Source organism: Astatotilapia calliptera, chromosome 7 (assembly GCF_900246225.1).
Source record: "Astatotilapia calliptera chromosome 7, fAstCal1.2, whole genome shotgun sequence".
NCBI classification, from domain to species: Eukaryota; Metazoa; Chordata; class Actinopteri; order Cichliformes; family Cichlidae; genus Astatotilapia; species Astatotilapia calliptera.
The window spans coordinates 15226586-15244329 of NC_039308.1; the positions used below are offsets into that span (position 1 = coordinate 15226586).

The following is a 17744-nucleotide window of genomic DNA, read 5'->3' on the forward strand; positions in this document are numbered from 1 at the left end:
ATTTGGTATTTTAGTTGGGTTTGCGATCTATTATTAAAATAAATTGAATACAGATACATTTAAAATGTAAAACACATTAAATACACTATGTTTTGTGTGTAGCTTTCAGTGCAAAACAGAATGAATTCTGTATTCATCATAAAACTCAACTACCAGTGTTTATGTTAATTAAAACATCCACTTTTAAGACTTTTGGTGTAACAGCACCTCTGTCATTTTGACCTATTTAGACATATTTTTCCATATCTTCAGGAAAACTGATTTTAAAGTTTTAAAAAGTGAGTGGCAGAGAGTAATAAAAACTTGGTCCCAGCCAAAAGCCAAGACACAAGATGAGGATCGGGTGGAAAGTTCAGAGAAAGCAAACAATGATAGATGGTAAAAAGCTCAATTCTTTCTTGGAAGAGTCTAGTAAAATGCCAAAGGGGAAATATTTTGAAATAATTTCTTACTCTGTGGAATATTAATACATAGGAAAGTGTATTTTCAACATTACGTGTTGCAGGAAGGGATATGCATTACATTACACTGTTTATATATATATATATATATATATATATATATATATATATATATATATATATATATTACAGTGTCATGGCAAGCAAACCTGAAGAATGCTAACCAAATGAACTCCTAAAAGACAGATACCTGGAAATTTTCACCAGTGTGTATACCTAAAAAGTGGTATAGAATTACAGGATCATTTATAATATGAATGAAAGGCATGACGTAACCAACAGCTTGGAGAAAACATTAGTAAATACAATGTAAAAACTGTAAAGGCATCTGCATCTAAAGTGAGAAGAGTTATAGCACTATTGTTAACATTTATTGTAGTCTTATTATCTTTAGGTTTTGGGCTTGAAATGGTCGTGGCAAACAAAATACATTGCGCTTACTTGCAGAGGGCAAATGCCCAGAAGCTGTGATTGATTGATTAACTTTAAAAGCGAAGGGTTTTTGTTTGTTTGTTTGTTTTTTTCCACCCTTGAATGAGAACTGGAATTAAATCTAAGCTATAACAATCTAAAATTAAAGAACATTAGCACGCCTGTAATGACATGGTGTAAACTTTCTACTATGTGGGCCCCTAAGGAAGTGATGATTAGGATTTTGTAATTGTGCAACCTTTCTGGAAATCTAAGCACTCTAAAGGAGGTTTAAGTGTTGTAGAGTCAGCTTGGCAGAAGCTGAGCACCAGTAGTTGTGCTTTCCTCCCATTCTTCCTTCGGTGTTCCTTCTGAAAGAGGAAAGGGGGCTTTGTGAGCTGTAAAAAAAAAAAAAAGTCTAAATCACAACGTGACTTTTTGACAGAAAACCTTTTGATCGGTGTTTAGAGAGGTATCCATTCCTATTTTGCTTGTTTGTATAGGGATCCCTGTATAAACGTGCCTTTTAAAGTAATTTTAAATCTCCCCTGGTAAATTCAAGATCAGAGCTCCACTGAGTTAGTCCCACAGCTATGCATGCTAGTTTATGTTCACTTGACTCTTCAAAAGATCAAGAAATAATAATAATACTAATAAAAGACGTATGCATTTCCACCATTATATGTAATTTTCATGTAAAAAGTAAATATAGTGTAATACAAATATTACAGTTTTTTTAAGTGTAAAATATGAATTACGTGTCAAGTAAAACAAACACATGCCACTAAAAACTGCATTATACCACCCTGAGAACTAGAGTCGATATCAGTGTGGAGCATAGACTGGGAGTTGTTTGAGGAGATAAAACTTTGGAGGCGTATTAATCCTCTGTCATGCTCTAGATTTTCTTTAGGGTTCCTGGCGGCAAAGTGTTTAACTTTATAAATGCGCCATCGTTATATTAGACGTACCGATTGTTTTTGCAGTGTAATATACATAAAATGTAAGCGCAAACATTTTCCGGGAGAAAAGCCGATACCCTATTTGAATGGATCCATGCTTGGTTGGACTCCGGTTTAAGGAAGCTTGTCCGCCCGGCAGTCGGAGCGGAGGGGCACTCGACGGCGAGAAGCTTCAGGCGCGGTGTTAGCTGCTGACGGACACCGAAATAGCTTCGCGACGGCTTTCCGAGCATCTTAAACCAGCGCAGCAATGTGCATATTGTCGCCGTAACTCTCGTTCTGTGTCATATTCAGGTGAGTAAAACTTGAAAATTGCCTTCTTTGTGGCTCAATTTGTGTGAAGATAGCCCAGGCTAGGAGTGTACGCTGTGGCTCAGTACAAAGGCTTTCTTTGCCGGAGAAAATGCCGGGGCTGCAGCAGCCGGGAGGCCCGCTTGTGTCTTTCAAGTCACCGACTAGCCCTGCTTAACTCTCCCAATGTTTCACATCGCTTCCTTCATTTCTCGGCCAAACGACGCGTTTCTGCTCAGTCTAAACGCATTTAGTGGCATTACTTACGTTCTAGCGGGTTGTGGACCGAGTGCTGTGGGTTTTGACAACCGTGGCCGGTGCGAAGAAACATGGTTGCTCTGCGGAGTCTCCTAACGATGCAAGCCGGGCAGCTGTGCACTCCGCGCCGCTATAGGGTTACGGGGACAGCCGGGGTTGGTCTGCTGAAACCAGGAAACCGTCCCGTAGCGAAAATACTGACAACGGCACGTTTACTTATGAAACACGGAAAATGTTGTTCGTGAATTGTTGGTATGTCTGGCGAAAGTTTCTTTGTATACATAATACATGAAACAAAGTTGGCGTAAGACTCCGGTATGAGGCGTATTTGGCTCGGTTTATAGGCTTTTTTTTCAGTGCCGCGTCTTTATTGACCCATTCTGGTTACGTAGTGTTACTTGTACTTTCTACCGGGTTCAGCGAGTTAAACGCAGTAATCGGGATGGTTACGAGTTTAGCCTCGTAGCTGGGCTATAGGGGGGCTGGCTGTGCACCCCTGTAGGCTGCAGACTGAGCTGGAAGGGCGGATTTCCAATTTGTGCAAGCAGGCTAGGCTCGGGCTCCGCGACTCATCCAGCAGGTTGATGCCCGAAGGCTACTTGATGGTGACGGGACCCTGCAACGTTTATCTCTAGTTTTAGCCTAGTTTATCCCTCCATATATAGAAGGGCCAAGGTCCCATCCTATAACTGTGGAACCTGACACTTGTCCGGACAGCCACTGTTTATTAGTGTGTCAGTTTTAATATTCTGTCCTCTCAAATGTGTTTGCATTTTTAACAGAATGCAAACAACCTGTAATGTCTTTAAGTAACATATCAAAAACGTCATAACTTTATTGTAACTACACCTGTACTACACTTATGATAGGTCCAGATCAGATACCGCCCTATCAGAGCAAAGGAGTTTCCTAAGATACCTTGTTTAATTAGAAAGGTGCATTTCTAATGCACTAAGTACACACCAGAAAAACTCAACAGCTGACTTCTTGGATGGACCTTTAGTGCACTCCAGCCTAAACCAGATAAAATAACACTCACCTGTCACTCGAAACAGGCACAACCCTAACTTTAAGCCTTAATATCAATGAGTGTTTCTAAAAATGTGCATGCCAGAGATGCGGCATGAAGAGTGGTGAAAGACTGCTATACTGATCAAAGTCATAAAGATGTTTATTTCTGCTGTAAAGCTGTGCATTCTACAAAAATTGACTCGCTTTTGGAGCGAGCCTCAAGTGGCCATTCCAGAAACTGCAGTTTAGTGCACTTCCATAGCCATTTGAGAACAAAAGTCAGCTACACCGGCCTGTTTCCTGTTTTTAGGACACATTTTTTCTAAAATGGAAAAATTTTAGAAAGGCAAATTTATCGCTAACAACTGAGATATCTTTGATGTGACAAGAACCAGCATCTAGGTAATTCCTGGTAAAACAAGAAAATGGAAAAAGGATCCCACATCAAAAGTGGTGAGAACTCCTACTTTAATAAGCACATAGGGTCTTTGATCTAATGGAAATATTTCTGTAAAGTAACTAGTAGCATAGTGTTGCAGTATTTTTGCAATGTATTGATACAGGGACACCAAATATCCATCCATGCATTCTCTTCAGCTTATCCTGGGTGTTGGGGGTAGAGCTGGGCGATAGAACGATAACGATATGTATTGCGATATAACTTTTACTCGATAGAGAAATTAAGCTATCGCGATAGACCTCGCCGCTCTTGTCCTCTTAAAAAAAAAAAAAAAAAAAAGGTCAGCCAATCCAAATTAAGTAGCGCAGAGCCGAACCAATCACAGCCGCAGCGTCACGTCGCGTGACTTGTTACGTACAGCACAAGTGCCAAGCCGCACGTGTGTTTGTTTGGGAAGCAGCCAGCGGGTAATGGAGCCAGCGGGTAATGGAGGAAATGAGTGTGCCGACTAGAAAAATCAACCGAGCGTGACCGAAGAGAAAACAGATGATGGTTCCAATGCCGGAGAGATTGTCGAACGGAAGAGCCATAGAAGTTCCGTAGTGTGAAGGTATTTCGGCTATTTCAAGTCTGACAAAAAACAGAGTAGCGTGCACTGTAAATTGTGCCGAAAGCAAGTCTGGAAATACAATAAACTGGTGCATGCATCACACTGTGCGCCACGTTATTGTTTCGGTGAAATGAATTTCTACAATACTGTTAATTCTACTCTCTGCAGTGTTTAAATGCTTACATATACACACAGTTACTGTCCCTCCACACGTACGACTCTGTTCTGCTTCTATGCCCCAGCTTTGTTTACTTTTTCCCACCGAGGCTTCTAGACTTCTGATTGGCCAACATTTCTGCACGGTTAGGAATCTAGCGCCACCTGCTGCTTTGGCATGTTCATAGCAGCGTTTTCCTTCATTTCTGCCTTTACGTGTGGACGGGATTATTTTTTAAAACGAAAACGGAAAATCTCCGTTTTCAAAAATACCCGTGTACGTGTGGACGTAGCCTCAGTCTCTGACTGGAAGCGCTAATTCGTCATTCGGCTTTTGTCAGACTAAAGTAACTGTTAAAACTGTTTGAAAAGCTCAGCTATACAACAAGGAGAGATTGAGAATTTCCTTTTAGTTCTCAGTTTATTTGATATTGACAAAAGTTAGTCAGTTTTGTCTGTTCTTCTGTAAAACAAACTAAGATTTATTTTTAGAATTAATATTTTGTTTCTAAGTGGAATTGACAATTTAGTCTGTTTCGTTTGTTCTATTTTGAAACTTAAACGGTTTAGTGGCTGCCTTTTGTGTAGTTTGCAATATTTGCCTTTATTTATCTGAAAAAGTCTCATGTTCCTTAAGTACATCTACCCTGTTGAACTTATTATGGGAAATAAATATTTAAAAACAAGCTGCTGATTATTTCACATTTTACTTGTGAGCAACGGCACATTTAAATCTTACAAATATAGTTATTTGGCTTATATCGTGATAGATATCGTTATCGCCTGAAATGAAAAAAACATATCGTGATATGAAAAAATCTCATATCGCCCAGCTCTAGTACACGGTATGAAGTATGTTGTGAATATTCTATAACTATAAGTATGTACAGGCTGTAGTGAGTACAAGCTATGTACAGGATATGAATATAAATATGAAAAACTATACAGAATATGAAATAAATAACTTTACAGAATCTGGGATATACAGCTATACAGAAATGGGAACTATGCAAGTTGTAAACAGTTGTAGGATTAAAAATTATCGAATGTACAGAATGATTATTTACACAGAGCTATACAGTAGTGCAGTTAAGATAAGTGAGGGTGTAGATAGTTTCTACAGAGGCTATATAAAGTGCTAGTGGTTGTGAGTGGTGGTTCACTCCATGTTATTATTATGTGTTTGAGGGTACAGTTGTCCATTGTGGGCGTGTGTATGTTCAGTCCATGAGTTTAACGTGGGTCAGATGTCAGGAGGCAGAGTTCAGGAGTCTGACAGCTGTGGGGAAGAAGCTGTTCCGGTACCTGGTGGTCTTAGTCCGGAGGCTCCTGTGGCGCCTCCCAGAGGGCAGGAGGGTCAAGAGTCCATGTGATGGGTGACTGGGGTCTTTGATGATTTTCCCAGCCCTTTTCAGACACCGCTTCCTGTAGATGTCTTTTATGGCAGGAAGTGGTGCTCCGGCGATGCGCTGGGCAGTTTTCACGACCCTCTGCAACGCCTTCCGGTCCGAGGCAGAGCAGTTCCCGTACCAGACTGTTATACAGTTGGTCAGGATGCTCTCGATGGTGCAGCGATAGAAGTTCACCAGGATGTCTGAGGACAGGTGGTTCTTCCTCAGAGTCCTCAAGAAGAAGAGGCGCTGGTGAGCCTTCTTGACCAGCTTGGAGCAGTTTGTCGTCCAGGTGAGATCCTCGGAGATGTGGACTCCCAGGAACTTGAAGCTGCTCACACGCTCCACAGCCGTCCCCTTAATGTGGATGGGTGGATGTGGGTCAGCATTCCTCCTGTAGTCCACGATGAGCTCCTTGGTCTTCTCGGTGTTAAGCAGCAGGTTGTTTCTGTCGCACCACTCAGCCAGACGATCCACCTCCTCCCTGTAGGCGGCCTCATCGTTGTCACTGATGAGGCCAATCACCGTGGTGTCATCTGCAAACTTAATGATGGTGTTGGAACCATCAGCAGGTCTGCAGTCGTGGGTGAAGAGGGAGTAGAGGAAAGGGCTCATCACACAGCCTTGTGGTACACCGGCGTTCATTGTGATGGTAGATGAGCAGCGGTTATCCAGCCGGACATGTTGGGGGCGGTTGGTCAGGAAGTCTAGTAACCATTTGCAGATGAGGGAACTGATACCCAGGTCTGTCAGTTTCCTGATGAGTTGTGAGGGGTGGATTGTATTGAACGCTGAACTGAAGTCTATAAACAGCATTCTGGCGTAGGTGTTGTTGTTGTCCAGGTGTGAGAGGACAGAGTGCATTGCGATGGAGACTGCATCCTCTGTGCTCCTGTTCCGGCGGTATGCGAATTGGTGGGGGTCCAGGGTGGGGGGGAGACAGGATTTGAAGTGTGCTAGGACCAGTCGCTCTAAGCACTTAGTGATGATGGGGGTGAGTGCTACTGGGCGGTAATCATTGAGGCAAGATGGGTTGGAGTTTTTGGGTATCGGGACGATGGAGGTGGATTTGAAGCAGGCCGGTACCACAGCGTGGGCCAAGGACAGATTGAATATGTCTGTGAGCACTCCTGCAAGCTCCCCAGAACACGCTCTGAGAACACGCCCGGGGATGCCATCAGGGCCTGCAGCCTTGTGGACATTGATCCTGCTCAGCACCGCTCCTACATCGGTGGGGGAGAGAGTCATAGGTTGGTGGTCTGGCGTCATGTCTGCTTTGGTTGTGGTTGTGGGGTTCCCTCGCTCAAAACGAGCATAAAAGTTGTTGAGCTCGTTGAGGAAGGAGACATCAGAGGATGCGGGGGAGGGTTTGGTGGTCCTGTAGTCTGTGATGGTCTGGAGTCCTTGCCACATGCGTCGGGGGTTGGAGTTGGAGAAGTGTTCTTCTACCTTCTTTTTGTAATGGTGTTTGGCTTTTTTGATGCCCTTCTTTAGATTAGCCCTGGCTGTACTGTAGGCGTGTGCATCTCCTGACCTAAAGGCAGTGTTGCGGGCCTTCAGGAGGAGACGAACATCCCGGTTCATCCAAGGCTTCTGGTTGGGGTACATGGTGATCCGTTTCTGGGTGGTGACACTGTCTGTGGTTTTGGAGATGTAATCCAGTACAGATGAGGCGTACTGGTCCAGGTCTGTGTGGGTGAACATATTCCAGTCTGTGTTTTTAAATCTGTCCTGGAGCACTGCGTCTGTCCCCTCTGGCCACACTTTAATTGTCCTCACAGCAGGTTTCACACGTTGGATGAGTGGTGAATACCGAGGTGTGAGGAACAGGGAGAGATGGTCCGATTGTCCAATGTGGGGGAGGGGTGTTGCTTTGTAGGCTCCAGCCAGGTTGGAATACACATGGTCTAAAGTCTTGTCTCCTCTGGTGTGGCAGGAGACATGTTGGTGGAATCTGGGGAGGACTGTCTTTAAGTTGGTGTGGTTGAAGTCGCCAGCAACAATAAAAGCAGCCTCGGGGTGTTTATTCTGGTGTTTGTTAATGGCTGCAGAAAGTTCTTTCATGGCCAACCTAGCATTAGTGTCGGGGGGTATATACACGGCAGTGAGTATGATCGAAGTGAATTCTCTGGGGAGATAATAAGCTCTGCATTTGACCATTAAAAACTCCGCATTAAGGTGAGCAGTGACTCTCAGTAGTAGTGGAGTTCATGCACCAAGCATTGTTAATATAAATGCACAAACCTCCACCTCTGGTCTTGCCGGAGTCATCTGCTAGCCTGTCGGCTCGGTGTGTGTGGCGTCCTAAGTTCAACAGGGTAGATGTACTTAAGGAACATGAGACTTTTTCAGATAAATAAAGGCAAATATTGCAAACTACACAAAAGGCAGCCACTAAAGCGTTTAAGTTTCAAAATAGAACAAACGAAACAGACTACTAAATTGTCAATTCCACTTAGAAACAAAATATTAATTCTAAAAATAAATCTTAGTTTGTTTTACAGAAGAACAGACAAAACTGACTAACTTTTGTCAATATCAAATAAACTGAGAACTAAAAGGAAATTCTCAATCTCTCCTTGTTGTATAGCTGAGCTTTTCAAACAGTTTTAACAGTTACTTTAGTCTGACAAAAGCCGAATGACGAATTAGCGCTTCCAGTCAGAGACTGAGGCTACGTCCACACGTACACGGGTATTTTTGAAAACGGAGATTTTCCGTTTTCGTTTTAAAAAATAATCCCGTCCACACGTAAAGGCAGAAATGAAGGAAAACGCTGCTATGAACATGCCAAAGCAGCAGGTGGCGCTAGATTCCTAACCGTGCAGAAATGTTGGCCAATCAGAAGTCTAGAAGCCTCGGTGGGAAAAAGTAAACAAAGCTGGGGCATAGAAGCAGAACCGAGTCGTATGTGTGGAGGGACAGTAACTGTGTGTATATGTAAGCATTTAAACACTGCAGAGAGTAGAATTAACAGTAACAGTATTGTAGAAATTCATTTCACCGAAACAATAACGTGGCGCACAGTGTGACGCATGCACCAGTTTATTGTATTTCCAGACTTGCTTTCGGCACAATTTACAGTGCACGCTACTCTGTTTTTTGTCAGACTTGAAATAGCCGAAATACCTTCACACTACGGAACTTCTATGGCTCTTCCGTTCGACAATCTCTCCGGCATTGGAACCATCATCGGTTTTCTCTTCGGTCACGCTCGGTTGATTTTTCTAGTCGGCACACTCATTTCCTCCATTACGCGCTGGCTGCTTCACAAACAAACACACGTGCGGCTTGGCACTTGTGCTGTACGTAGCAAGTCACGCGACGTGACGCTGCGGCTGTGATTGGTTCAGCTCTGCGCTACTTAATTTGGATTGGCTGACCTTTTTTTTTTTTTTTTTTTTTTTAAGAGGACAAGAGCGGCGAGGTCTATCGCGATAGCTTAATTTCTCTATCGAGTAAAAGTTATATCGCGATACATATCGTTATCGTTCTATCGCCCAGCTCTAATCGTGATATGAAAAAATCTCATATCGCCCAGCTCTAGTTGGGGGGTTTATTAAATAAATTAAAATACAATGATGACAAGATGACTCGTCTCATGCACCACCATCCTGAGACAACGTTAGCCTAGCAAACTTGTATTAAATTGGATCAACCAAACAACCATCCAACACACTGGTCTTGACAAGTATTCTTTACATTGCAAATGTACAAAAAATGACACAAGTAGGGAAAAAAATATACCGCGCCCATTATTGAATGGAAAATAAATTAGAAAGTATTTTTCATGCTGTTAATTTGAGGAAATGAATTCAGTAATTGGGAGCCACAGAAGTATTAAAACACAGCTGCCAACATTTCACTTACACTCTGGATGTGCCTTGATTAAATGGTGGCCTCTGGATTGTTATCAAATCTTTGCAGCCTGTTTTATATTGAACTTTTTTTTTTTTAATATTCTGGTTTGTGGGGGGGCGGCGGGGGTGTTAATTGTTAAAATAGATGAGCATGCCACTCGGGTTGGTGTAAGATTGGATCGATTACAATTGGTTGTTTTTCTGTCCGGCAACTGATGATGCTCTAGGCATTTTAGAAGGCTGCGCAGTGGCTTAATGTGTCAGCTGTAGACTCAGTTTTGTTGGGGTCTTTTTGTTTGCTTTTAAAGTGCTTTGCCGTTGATGGGTAGACTTAATTATTTTCAGAAACCTTCGAGCTATGATGTGTGGTACCAGACTTGAAGGAGAAAAAGTGGTCTGTAAAATCTCTGTGCTTAAAGTGACGGAATAGTAATTTTTGCTTTGTCCACCAAACAGCTTTAATGCCTGAATTATCAAAAAAATAACAAAAAGCAGAAAAAATGCACATTTAAAATAGATCAAATGGTTTTTCAGCTCAATGTCTATTAGCTGATTACTACTACTCGGGGTAAGGGGAAAGAAATCAGTATGGCATGATATTGCTTGTTTCGTGTGGCTGTGATGTATTTTTACAGGCTCACCTGAAAAACCTTCCAACACACTTATTTGACAAAGTTGCCTCCTATTCAGAGCAGGCTGATAGCTCAGTGACACAGTGAAAACAGGACAGCAACCTCCTTCCATAAACAAAAAAAGAAAAGAAATTTTAAATGAATTTTTCATATAGTGCAACCGATTTCAACATGGGGTTTCTAAATGGTTTGCCAGAGATTGAGGGTGTTGCACACTCATGACCACTTTTGATTGCAAGACCATTGCACAGATTGCCTGATAGTAGGCAACCGTTCTACAAAAAGTTCCAGTCTAATCACTCTCAGATAAATTGTCAAAATTGTTGCAAATAATTGCTTTCCAAATAATGAATGCAGGCAGATTGTCATCATGTTGCCATCAGCCTACATGAGTCTTAAATGATAACAATTCGAGTGGACTTGACTCAACTGGCCACTGGTTGTTCTAAGTGTTCATTTGGACCCAGTTAAAGTGTAATACCAACAGCAGAGTGGGCCATAAAACAACAACCAATCACAGAAGACCCTTCAGATGATCTGGCCTACTATCGGATTAATCCCATCATGAGCAGTTTGGCATTTTTCTTGGCATGCTCTCATGGTTCAGCCACGCTTAAGTAATCTGAGGCTATCTGTGTGTATGTATTAAAGCTACAATAAATCATGACAGCAATATTGGGCATGAAGGACCTGATTTTCAGCTCTTACAGACTGTAAAATTTGAGTAACAGCAGTTTGGTTGGATGAAGTCTAATTGTAGTTTTAATAATCATCACTTTAGTGACATTTTTTCTTTCTGTGTTTTTTTTTTTTCTTTTCTTCATTACAGAGTGAAAAATGTAACTGAACGGAGTCCGCTGCGCTCCAGTGGTCGAGGACCTCACCCTACTTCACTAGAATGTACTTGATGAATGTACCTCCTGTCGCAGTGACGCAAACAGAATGGAGAACATGTGGCCCGCCTGGAGGCTATAGCCCTCCAGTTTGCTTCAATGACTCTGACACAGAGTTGTCCACAAGAGGCACACCTATCTCAGACAAGGTCCAGATGATCATAGAGAGTCTTAGAAGCACCCAGTCCTCACTCGAGATGGGCGACGAGATCGAGGGTAATGTGCTATCAGGACAGGAGGGTCATCCCCAAGTCTGCAAGGTTGCAGCAGGTTCTTATGTGGGAGTCAAGTCCAAAACTAAAAGCCCCAGTGAAAACCCACATGTTGACATTTCCTCGCCAAACATCCGTGAAAGCAGTGACTCGGATAGCGACGATTCTGTGGACAGAGGAATCGAGGAGGCAATACTGGAATACCTGAAAGAAAAGGATGATCACAAACGCAAAGCAGAACCGTGCTCGACTTTTCTCCCATCATCTAAAATTCAGAGAAGAAACCCATCCATTCCCGAGGTGTCCAAACAGCACAGCAACAGCGATGCATTCTTGATTGCGGGTAGCAATTTTTCAAAAAGCCTCAAAGTCGAGACCCCAGCAGTACCCACTGTCATACCTATAAAAAAGTGTATTAAAAACAAGGCATCTCTAAATGAAAATATAGTTAAGAACTTCGATTTGAATAAAAGCACAAACAAAAGTTTGGAGTGTTCAAAAGAGCAAGCAAGAAATCCCTCTAAACCAGTGAGTCTCATCAACAAAACTGTCAGTTACCCCGTCACGGCTAAGGTGGAAGACTCGAATGATTCCAGTAGCGACGACGGCATCGAGGAGGCCATTCAGAGATATCAGCTGGAGAAAAAGGAGCAGCAGAACACAGCAGAAGCTTTCGATCCACGTGCATTCAAAGAGGAGTCTGACTCGAGTAGCGATGACGGGATTGAAGAAGCGATTCGCTGCTACCAGCTTGAACAACTCAAGGAGAAGAGCGTCCTGACGCCATCGCTGCACAAGCAGAAACCTTTCAGTAAGTCGATAATACACAATGTTGCAAGTACAAGCGCAGAGAATATCAAAAGACAGAAGCTGAGGAAAAAGATGAGCACGACAGAAAAAGAAGTGAAATCTTTCCAGCCTACTCCATCTGTTTCTATACCCAAACCTACACTTTCAGACAGCTTGAAATGTAAAGAAAATGTATTTTTGTCATATAAAGTAGAGAGTTTGAAGGAGCAGGCAACCCCTGCCCCTCCAAAGGCCAATACAACTGCAGAGCTCATGTGTGCTGAGGCAATACTGGACATTTCAAAGACTGTCATGCCTGGGCCCTTCCATCATAGCGTTGGCCTTAGTGGTTGTGTCACCACTGAATCTTCCTTCCAGTCTTCTCTTCCTGAAAACTGCCCCTGTGAAGAAAGCAATGACAGCTCCATTGATAGTGAAGATGGGATTGAGCAAGAAATCAGGAAATTTCTCGAGCAGAAGGCCCAAGTGCACAAACAGGCACCCAGCTCTGCTGTGACTCAAGACGCTCAGGGTACAAATGAAATGGAGAAGGTAAAAGCAAATGAACCACAGATCGAAAAGAAACCATCGAAACTGTCTTTAAAGCAACGAAGAAAACACAAAGAGAAAAACATTTGTGTTTCCACCATGGCAGGGGCAGAGGACAGCGTTAAAGAAACCGCCTCTAAGCCTTTACCTGACCATACAAAAGAATCAAAGCTCTTGGCATTGCCCCAGAGAAGTCAAACACACCCTGCCACTGGATTACACAAGTCAGACCAAAGTGGAGACAAAAGCAGCTCTCTTGACAGCGATGAGGACCTAGACACGGCAATAAAAGACCTTCTGAAAACGAAAAAGAAATCAAAGAAAAAGATGAGAGACTTAAAGCGGAAATCAAGGAAGTGCCTCAAAGACGAAGACCCGCTGTTAGGAAATGCATTTCAGACCAAAAAGTTACACATTGACTTTCTTTCCAAGTGTAGTGATTTGAAAAAGGTGCAGAAAAGTAAGAATGACAAGAAAGACAAGCCTGGGCTGGGGAAAAAGAGCATTTCACAACATAAGCAAGTTTATAAAGGTAAGAATCACGAGCTGCATGAAGGTGAAACGGAGATCCTGAAGGGAGCTGAGCGTCCAGGCATCCAGTTTGTGCACACTGCGGAAGCCGCACCTCAGATTAAGGAAGACAGCAGCTCAGTAGACAGCGATGACAGTATTGAGCAAGAGATCCGAAGATTTCTGGCTGAAAAGGCCAAGGTTTCTACCGCAGACAAAATTAAAGATGGAAATATAGCCAGGAATGGTACTGTCACTATTTGTAGCTCATTTCAAGATAAAGACATTAAACAGGAAAATCAGCTGGCTGAGATTCCAACGAAAAGTATCAGTCCTCTCTCTGAAAAGTCTCATATTAGTAGTCCAGCTCATAATAGACTTCAGACACCACAGACTGTTTTTCCAGACATCTCTGCGGTCGGTGCACAATCACATCCCTCAGCCGGATCCTGCAGTCCCAGTCTTTTGGAACCAGCAGATGGGGCAGGGGCAGCTAGAACTGAGGAAAGGAGACCGTATATTGATAAAGGTGATGTCCACAACGCCACCTCACAGACGAAGAGGGCTCGACCAATTTTGAGTCCTAGCGTCGCTCATTCTCGCTCGGAGGCAATCAAATGGCGCCAGAGCCTCGGACTACCTACTCACGACGCGAGGACTCTCAGTCGGACTCCGTTCCACATCACCTCATCTGAAATCAGCGAGGGTGGCTCGGTAACACATCAGAGTGGAGGAATGGCCCACAAATTACAGACCCCTGTTACTGTTTGGTCCTCTGCAAGGACCAGTAAATCACCATTCCCCTGTTCTAAAGACACTGCTGGAAATACTACATTCACATCTCCTGTTTTGAATTTTTTTTCTGCTGCCAGACAGCATCCGAGGATGTCCTTTACACGGGATCTACCTGCCGGCCAGAGGTCCCAGTGCTCCATCGAAGGGGAGAAGGAGAGTACGGTGCATATGCCCAAGGACAAGAGTGTGTTTGTGGAACTGGAAGCTAATAGGACAAATCACGTCCAGGTTCAATGCAGGGAAAGAAGCGAGGTTAAGGAGAGAGCAAACTTACTAAGGGAGAAGAAGAGCGAAGGCGAGGGTATGAAGATAGATAATAAAGAAGTGCATCTAGGAAGAAAAGAGGAAGAGTTTATAGATGAGACAGATTGTGAATCAGGCCAGAAGAGAAATCCAGAAAAGAAGCAGGGCTTTTCCACATTGTAAGTATTTTTCTTTGACCACTATAAACCATAGTGTCATCATTTTCTGATTTCTCTAATGGTGTCCTGTCAAATATTATAGATTCTGATCGAGCTCATTGATTTATAAGGGAATGTTTATTGATTTTTTTTTTTTTTATCATAAAACTGACTTTTTTTTATGTATTTTTACAATTTCACAGTTGTGGAACCACAATGAAAACTTTATATGTGCTCATAAGTTATCTGTTGTTGATCGTTTGAAAAGCAATACAGTGACACTTTCGTGCAGAAACGAATGAGCGGTAGAAAATTACATGTTCCTAAATATTTTTGCTAAAAAACAAAAAAGAAGACGTGACAAGGAAAAGAAGTCTCAGTTTGGCAGAATAACGATTTAGGTTTGAGTCCAAAATGTTTAAATTTAGGTTGCATCTTTTCCCATCTTCCAGTAGGAAACCCAGAGCCCTGAATAGTTACATTAGTTACCTTATTAAGACTTTAAAATAATTTCCAACATCAAATTTAGGGATGGACCATTGAATAAGCCAGTACAAATCAAATGACACAGATGGCATTGGTCAGTGGTTATTGTTTGTGTCTCATCAGGTTTGTATAAACTGTTTAAAAAATATATATATAACCTGGACATTGGCTAGATTTTTTTTAAACAGTGGTCCTGGTATTGGTTTGAAATCTCACTGTGCATTCTTATTTATTGTAGTAGGTTTCCATCACTGCCTAGATTATGGTTTTCATTTATTTTACATGTGCAGGAAATCAAAATGGCACAAAGTTAAACGTCTGGGTGCTAAAGCTGCAGTGGTTAGGGTGAAAACATAAGTGAGAGAAAACCCCAAAACAATCATTTTTTCGAGCAAAAATGCCAAAACTTCCTAAAATAGGGTTATTTGCTGCATTTCATTTCTTTGTGTGTTAGGTAAGTGGGGTTTTTCCTCTTCAATGTCAAATAGAATCACTTTACCTGAGCTGAGCAGTCAGTACTGAAAATAAGTTTTAGTTGTAGCCCCAAACAATATTTTTAACATGAAATTAAGGGCATAATTGTGTATCTAATGTAAAAAAAAAAAAAAAAAAAAAAAAGACCAATCAGATTTCAATACTGTTTAAACAAACCTTAAAATATATTTAGACTAAAATACAAAGTAAGTGAACTTTTTGGTTTATTGGTTTATTATTCCTCTGAATTTTCTCATCTGTGTCTGCAATGACACAATTTACTTTGTCCAGCATGTGCTGCACTCTGCACAGTGTATATCATTAGATCTTTTGACACTTTCACAACCTTTTCACTCAAGTGCAGCAAGTGTTTTTATACTGTCAGCACCATCTTGAAAAGTCTCCTTCCTTTCTTTTTTCCTTCTCACATTTGTCTTATTCTTTTAATCCCTTACCTCAGACTAATTCTGTGCACTCTGAATGATGATCATTTCAGTCAGTTTCTACTTTTTAAGTATAAAGCAGAAACAGCCACTATGTTTCAATTATTACTTTGACTCTTGTGAGCCACTTTTTTTGGGTAGGGGGTTGTTTTATTTTTAAGATAAATATCATGGGTACAGGAACCAAGTTACCACCAACCTTTTGCTTTTCACACACAGCGCTCTTCTTGTCTTTGTCTGTTCTATAATTGATTTTCATGAAAGAAAATTTAAAGCCGAGTTGCTGGTGATAGATCTTCTAGTAGTCTCGGATAAAGTCTTGCTCCAGATTCCATAAGTACCACATTTCCCCCTCGCTGTCTTGCTAAAGTTGATATTTTGTGTGGCTTGTTTTTGGGGTTTTTTTTGTCATGTTAAAGTTTTCCTGGATTTCCTGTTTGAAAAAGGCTATTTATTTTTCTTTATGAAATAAAAAAGGCATTACTGAACATGCTGTGCATATCCAGTTTTTCTGTAAATATTTTGTAAGAAGTGTTTTTTTTCTTCTTCTTCTTTCTTTTACTCTTTCTGATGACAGAAATGTTTGCCGTGTCTTTTAAGTGCATCTGTGTAATAAAGATTGGAATCTGAGCAACAGTGGGCCTCTTGACTTAAATTTTATAATTTACAGAATTATTAAAGATTACTGCAGGAGTAGTCTGATGCATATCCTACTCTGCCTTTACCAGGTCTTTATCCAGTGCCATTGATCCCGGCATTACCTTCAGGCCTTGCATAGCTCTTACCTCAGAGGAGAGAGGCAGCATGTTCAACAGGAGATACTTGGCTGAAAAGTGCAAGAAGGTACAATTATGTGGAAACACGACAGCGTTTGTTTGTCAGTTACAAACATCATGATTTCAGTTCTTTATAAAAAACAGTTCAAATCCACAGTGTGAAGTGTGTATTATGCAATGCTTGCAGGAGAAAACTTCCCTCATTAACTCTTCTGTGCACGGCAAGGCTGTGCAGCACGTCAAAAGGAAACTTCAGTTTGTTCCAGTAAGCGGGTATGTGATCGCACCCAAATGGTTTTGTCTCAACAGTGAACGATCAAACGCAAAGAAAACTCATCTGCAACTTGAGTTTCCTTGTTTGTTTGGTTTTTTGCAGGAAACTGGACGCGCTCAGCAAGCTCAGCATACACAGTGAGATAAAAGCTGGCTTTTAAAGATGCACCTGGAAGATGCTGCCTGCTGTTAGCGCGTGTATGGATTGTTGAAAAACTATTATGGACCCAAGTGTTTATGTATTACAGTTGTTGTTGTTTTTTAAAGTATTTAGTAAGTATGTAAAGTTTTGGTAAGTTCTATAACAGTACTAAGGGCATTAAATTTTAATTTTGGATTAAATATGGATCCTGAACTCAGGGATACCTTGAGTATTTCAGCATTTATCTTAGCTGAATTCTTCTATTTTTTCTCGAATGCACAGTAAATTTGATTTGGGGTTATATTGTTTGAGGTACCATATATTTGTTCTTATCCTCATGATGCCACTGTTGTTTTTTGTTAGAAGTGGCGTCTATATTTACAAACATTTGTTTTATATTAACAGTTTTTCTTCTTACAACAAGCATTGGCTTATGTTCTTGAATACGTTTCATAGCTAAATGACACAAGAACGGTACTGCCTGTGACGCTCCAACTCTTTCAATAAAGTTGAGCCGAGAAAAGGTGGGTTAATGGGTATTGTAGTTTTTACACAAGC

The 17744-nt window shown here is 41.6% G+C and overlaps 1 protein-coding gene across 1 annotated transcript; it reads left to right on the top strand.

Annotated features, from left to right (window-relative positions):
* The first annotated feature begins 1724 nt into the window (after positions 1-1724).
* On the top strand, positions 1725-17703 carry ppp1r26 (protein phosphatase 1, regulatory subunit 26). Its single transcript, XM_026173333.1, has 5 exons — positions 1725-2128; positions 11273-14613; positions 16724-16838; positions 16959-17044; positions 17148-17703. Exons 2-5 carry the CDS (start codon positions 11342-11344, stop codon positions 17203-17205), a joined length of 3531 nt encoding a protein of 1176 aa, XP_026029118.1. The 5' UTR covers positions 1725-2128; positions 11273-11341; the 3' UTR covers positions 17206-17703.
* Positions 17704-17744: the final 41 nt, after the last annotated feature.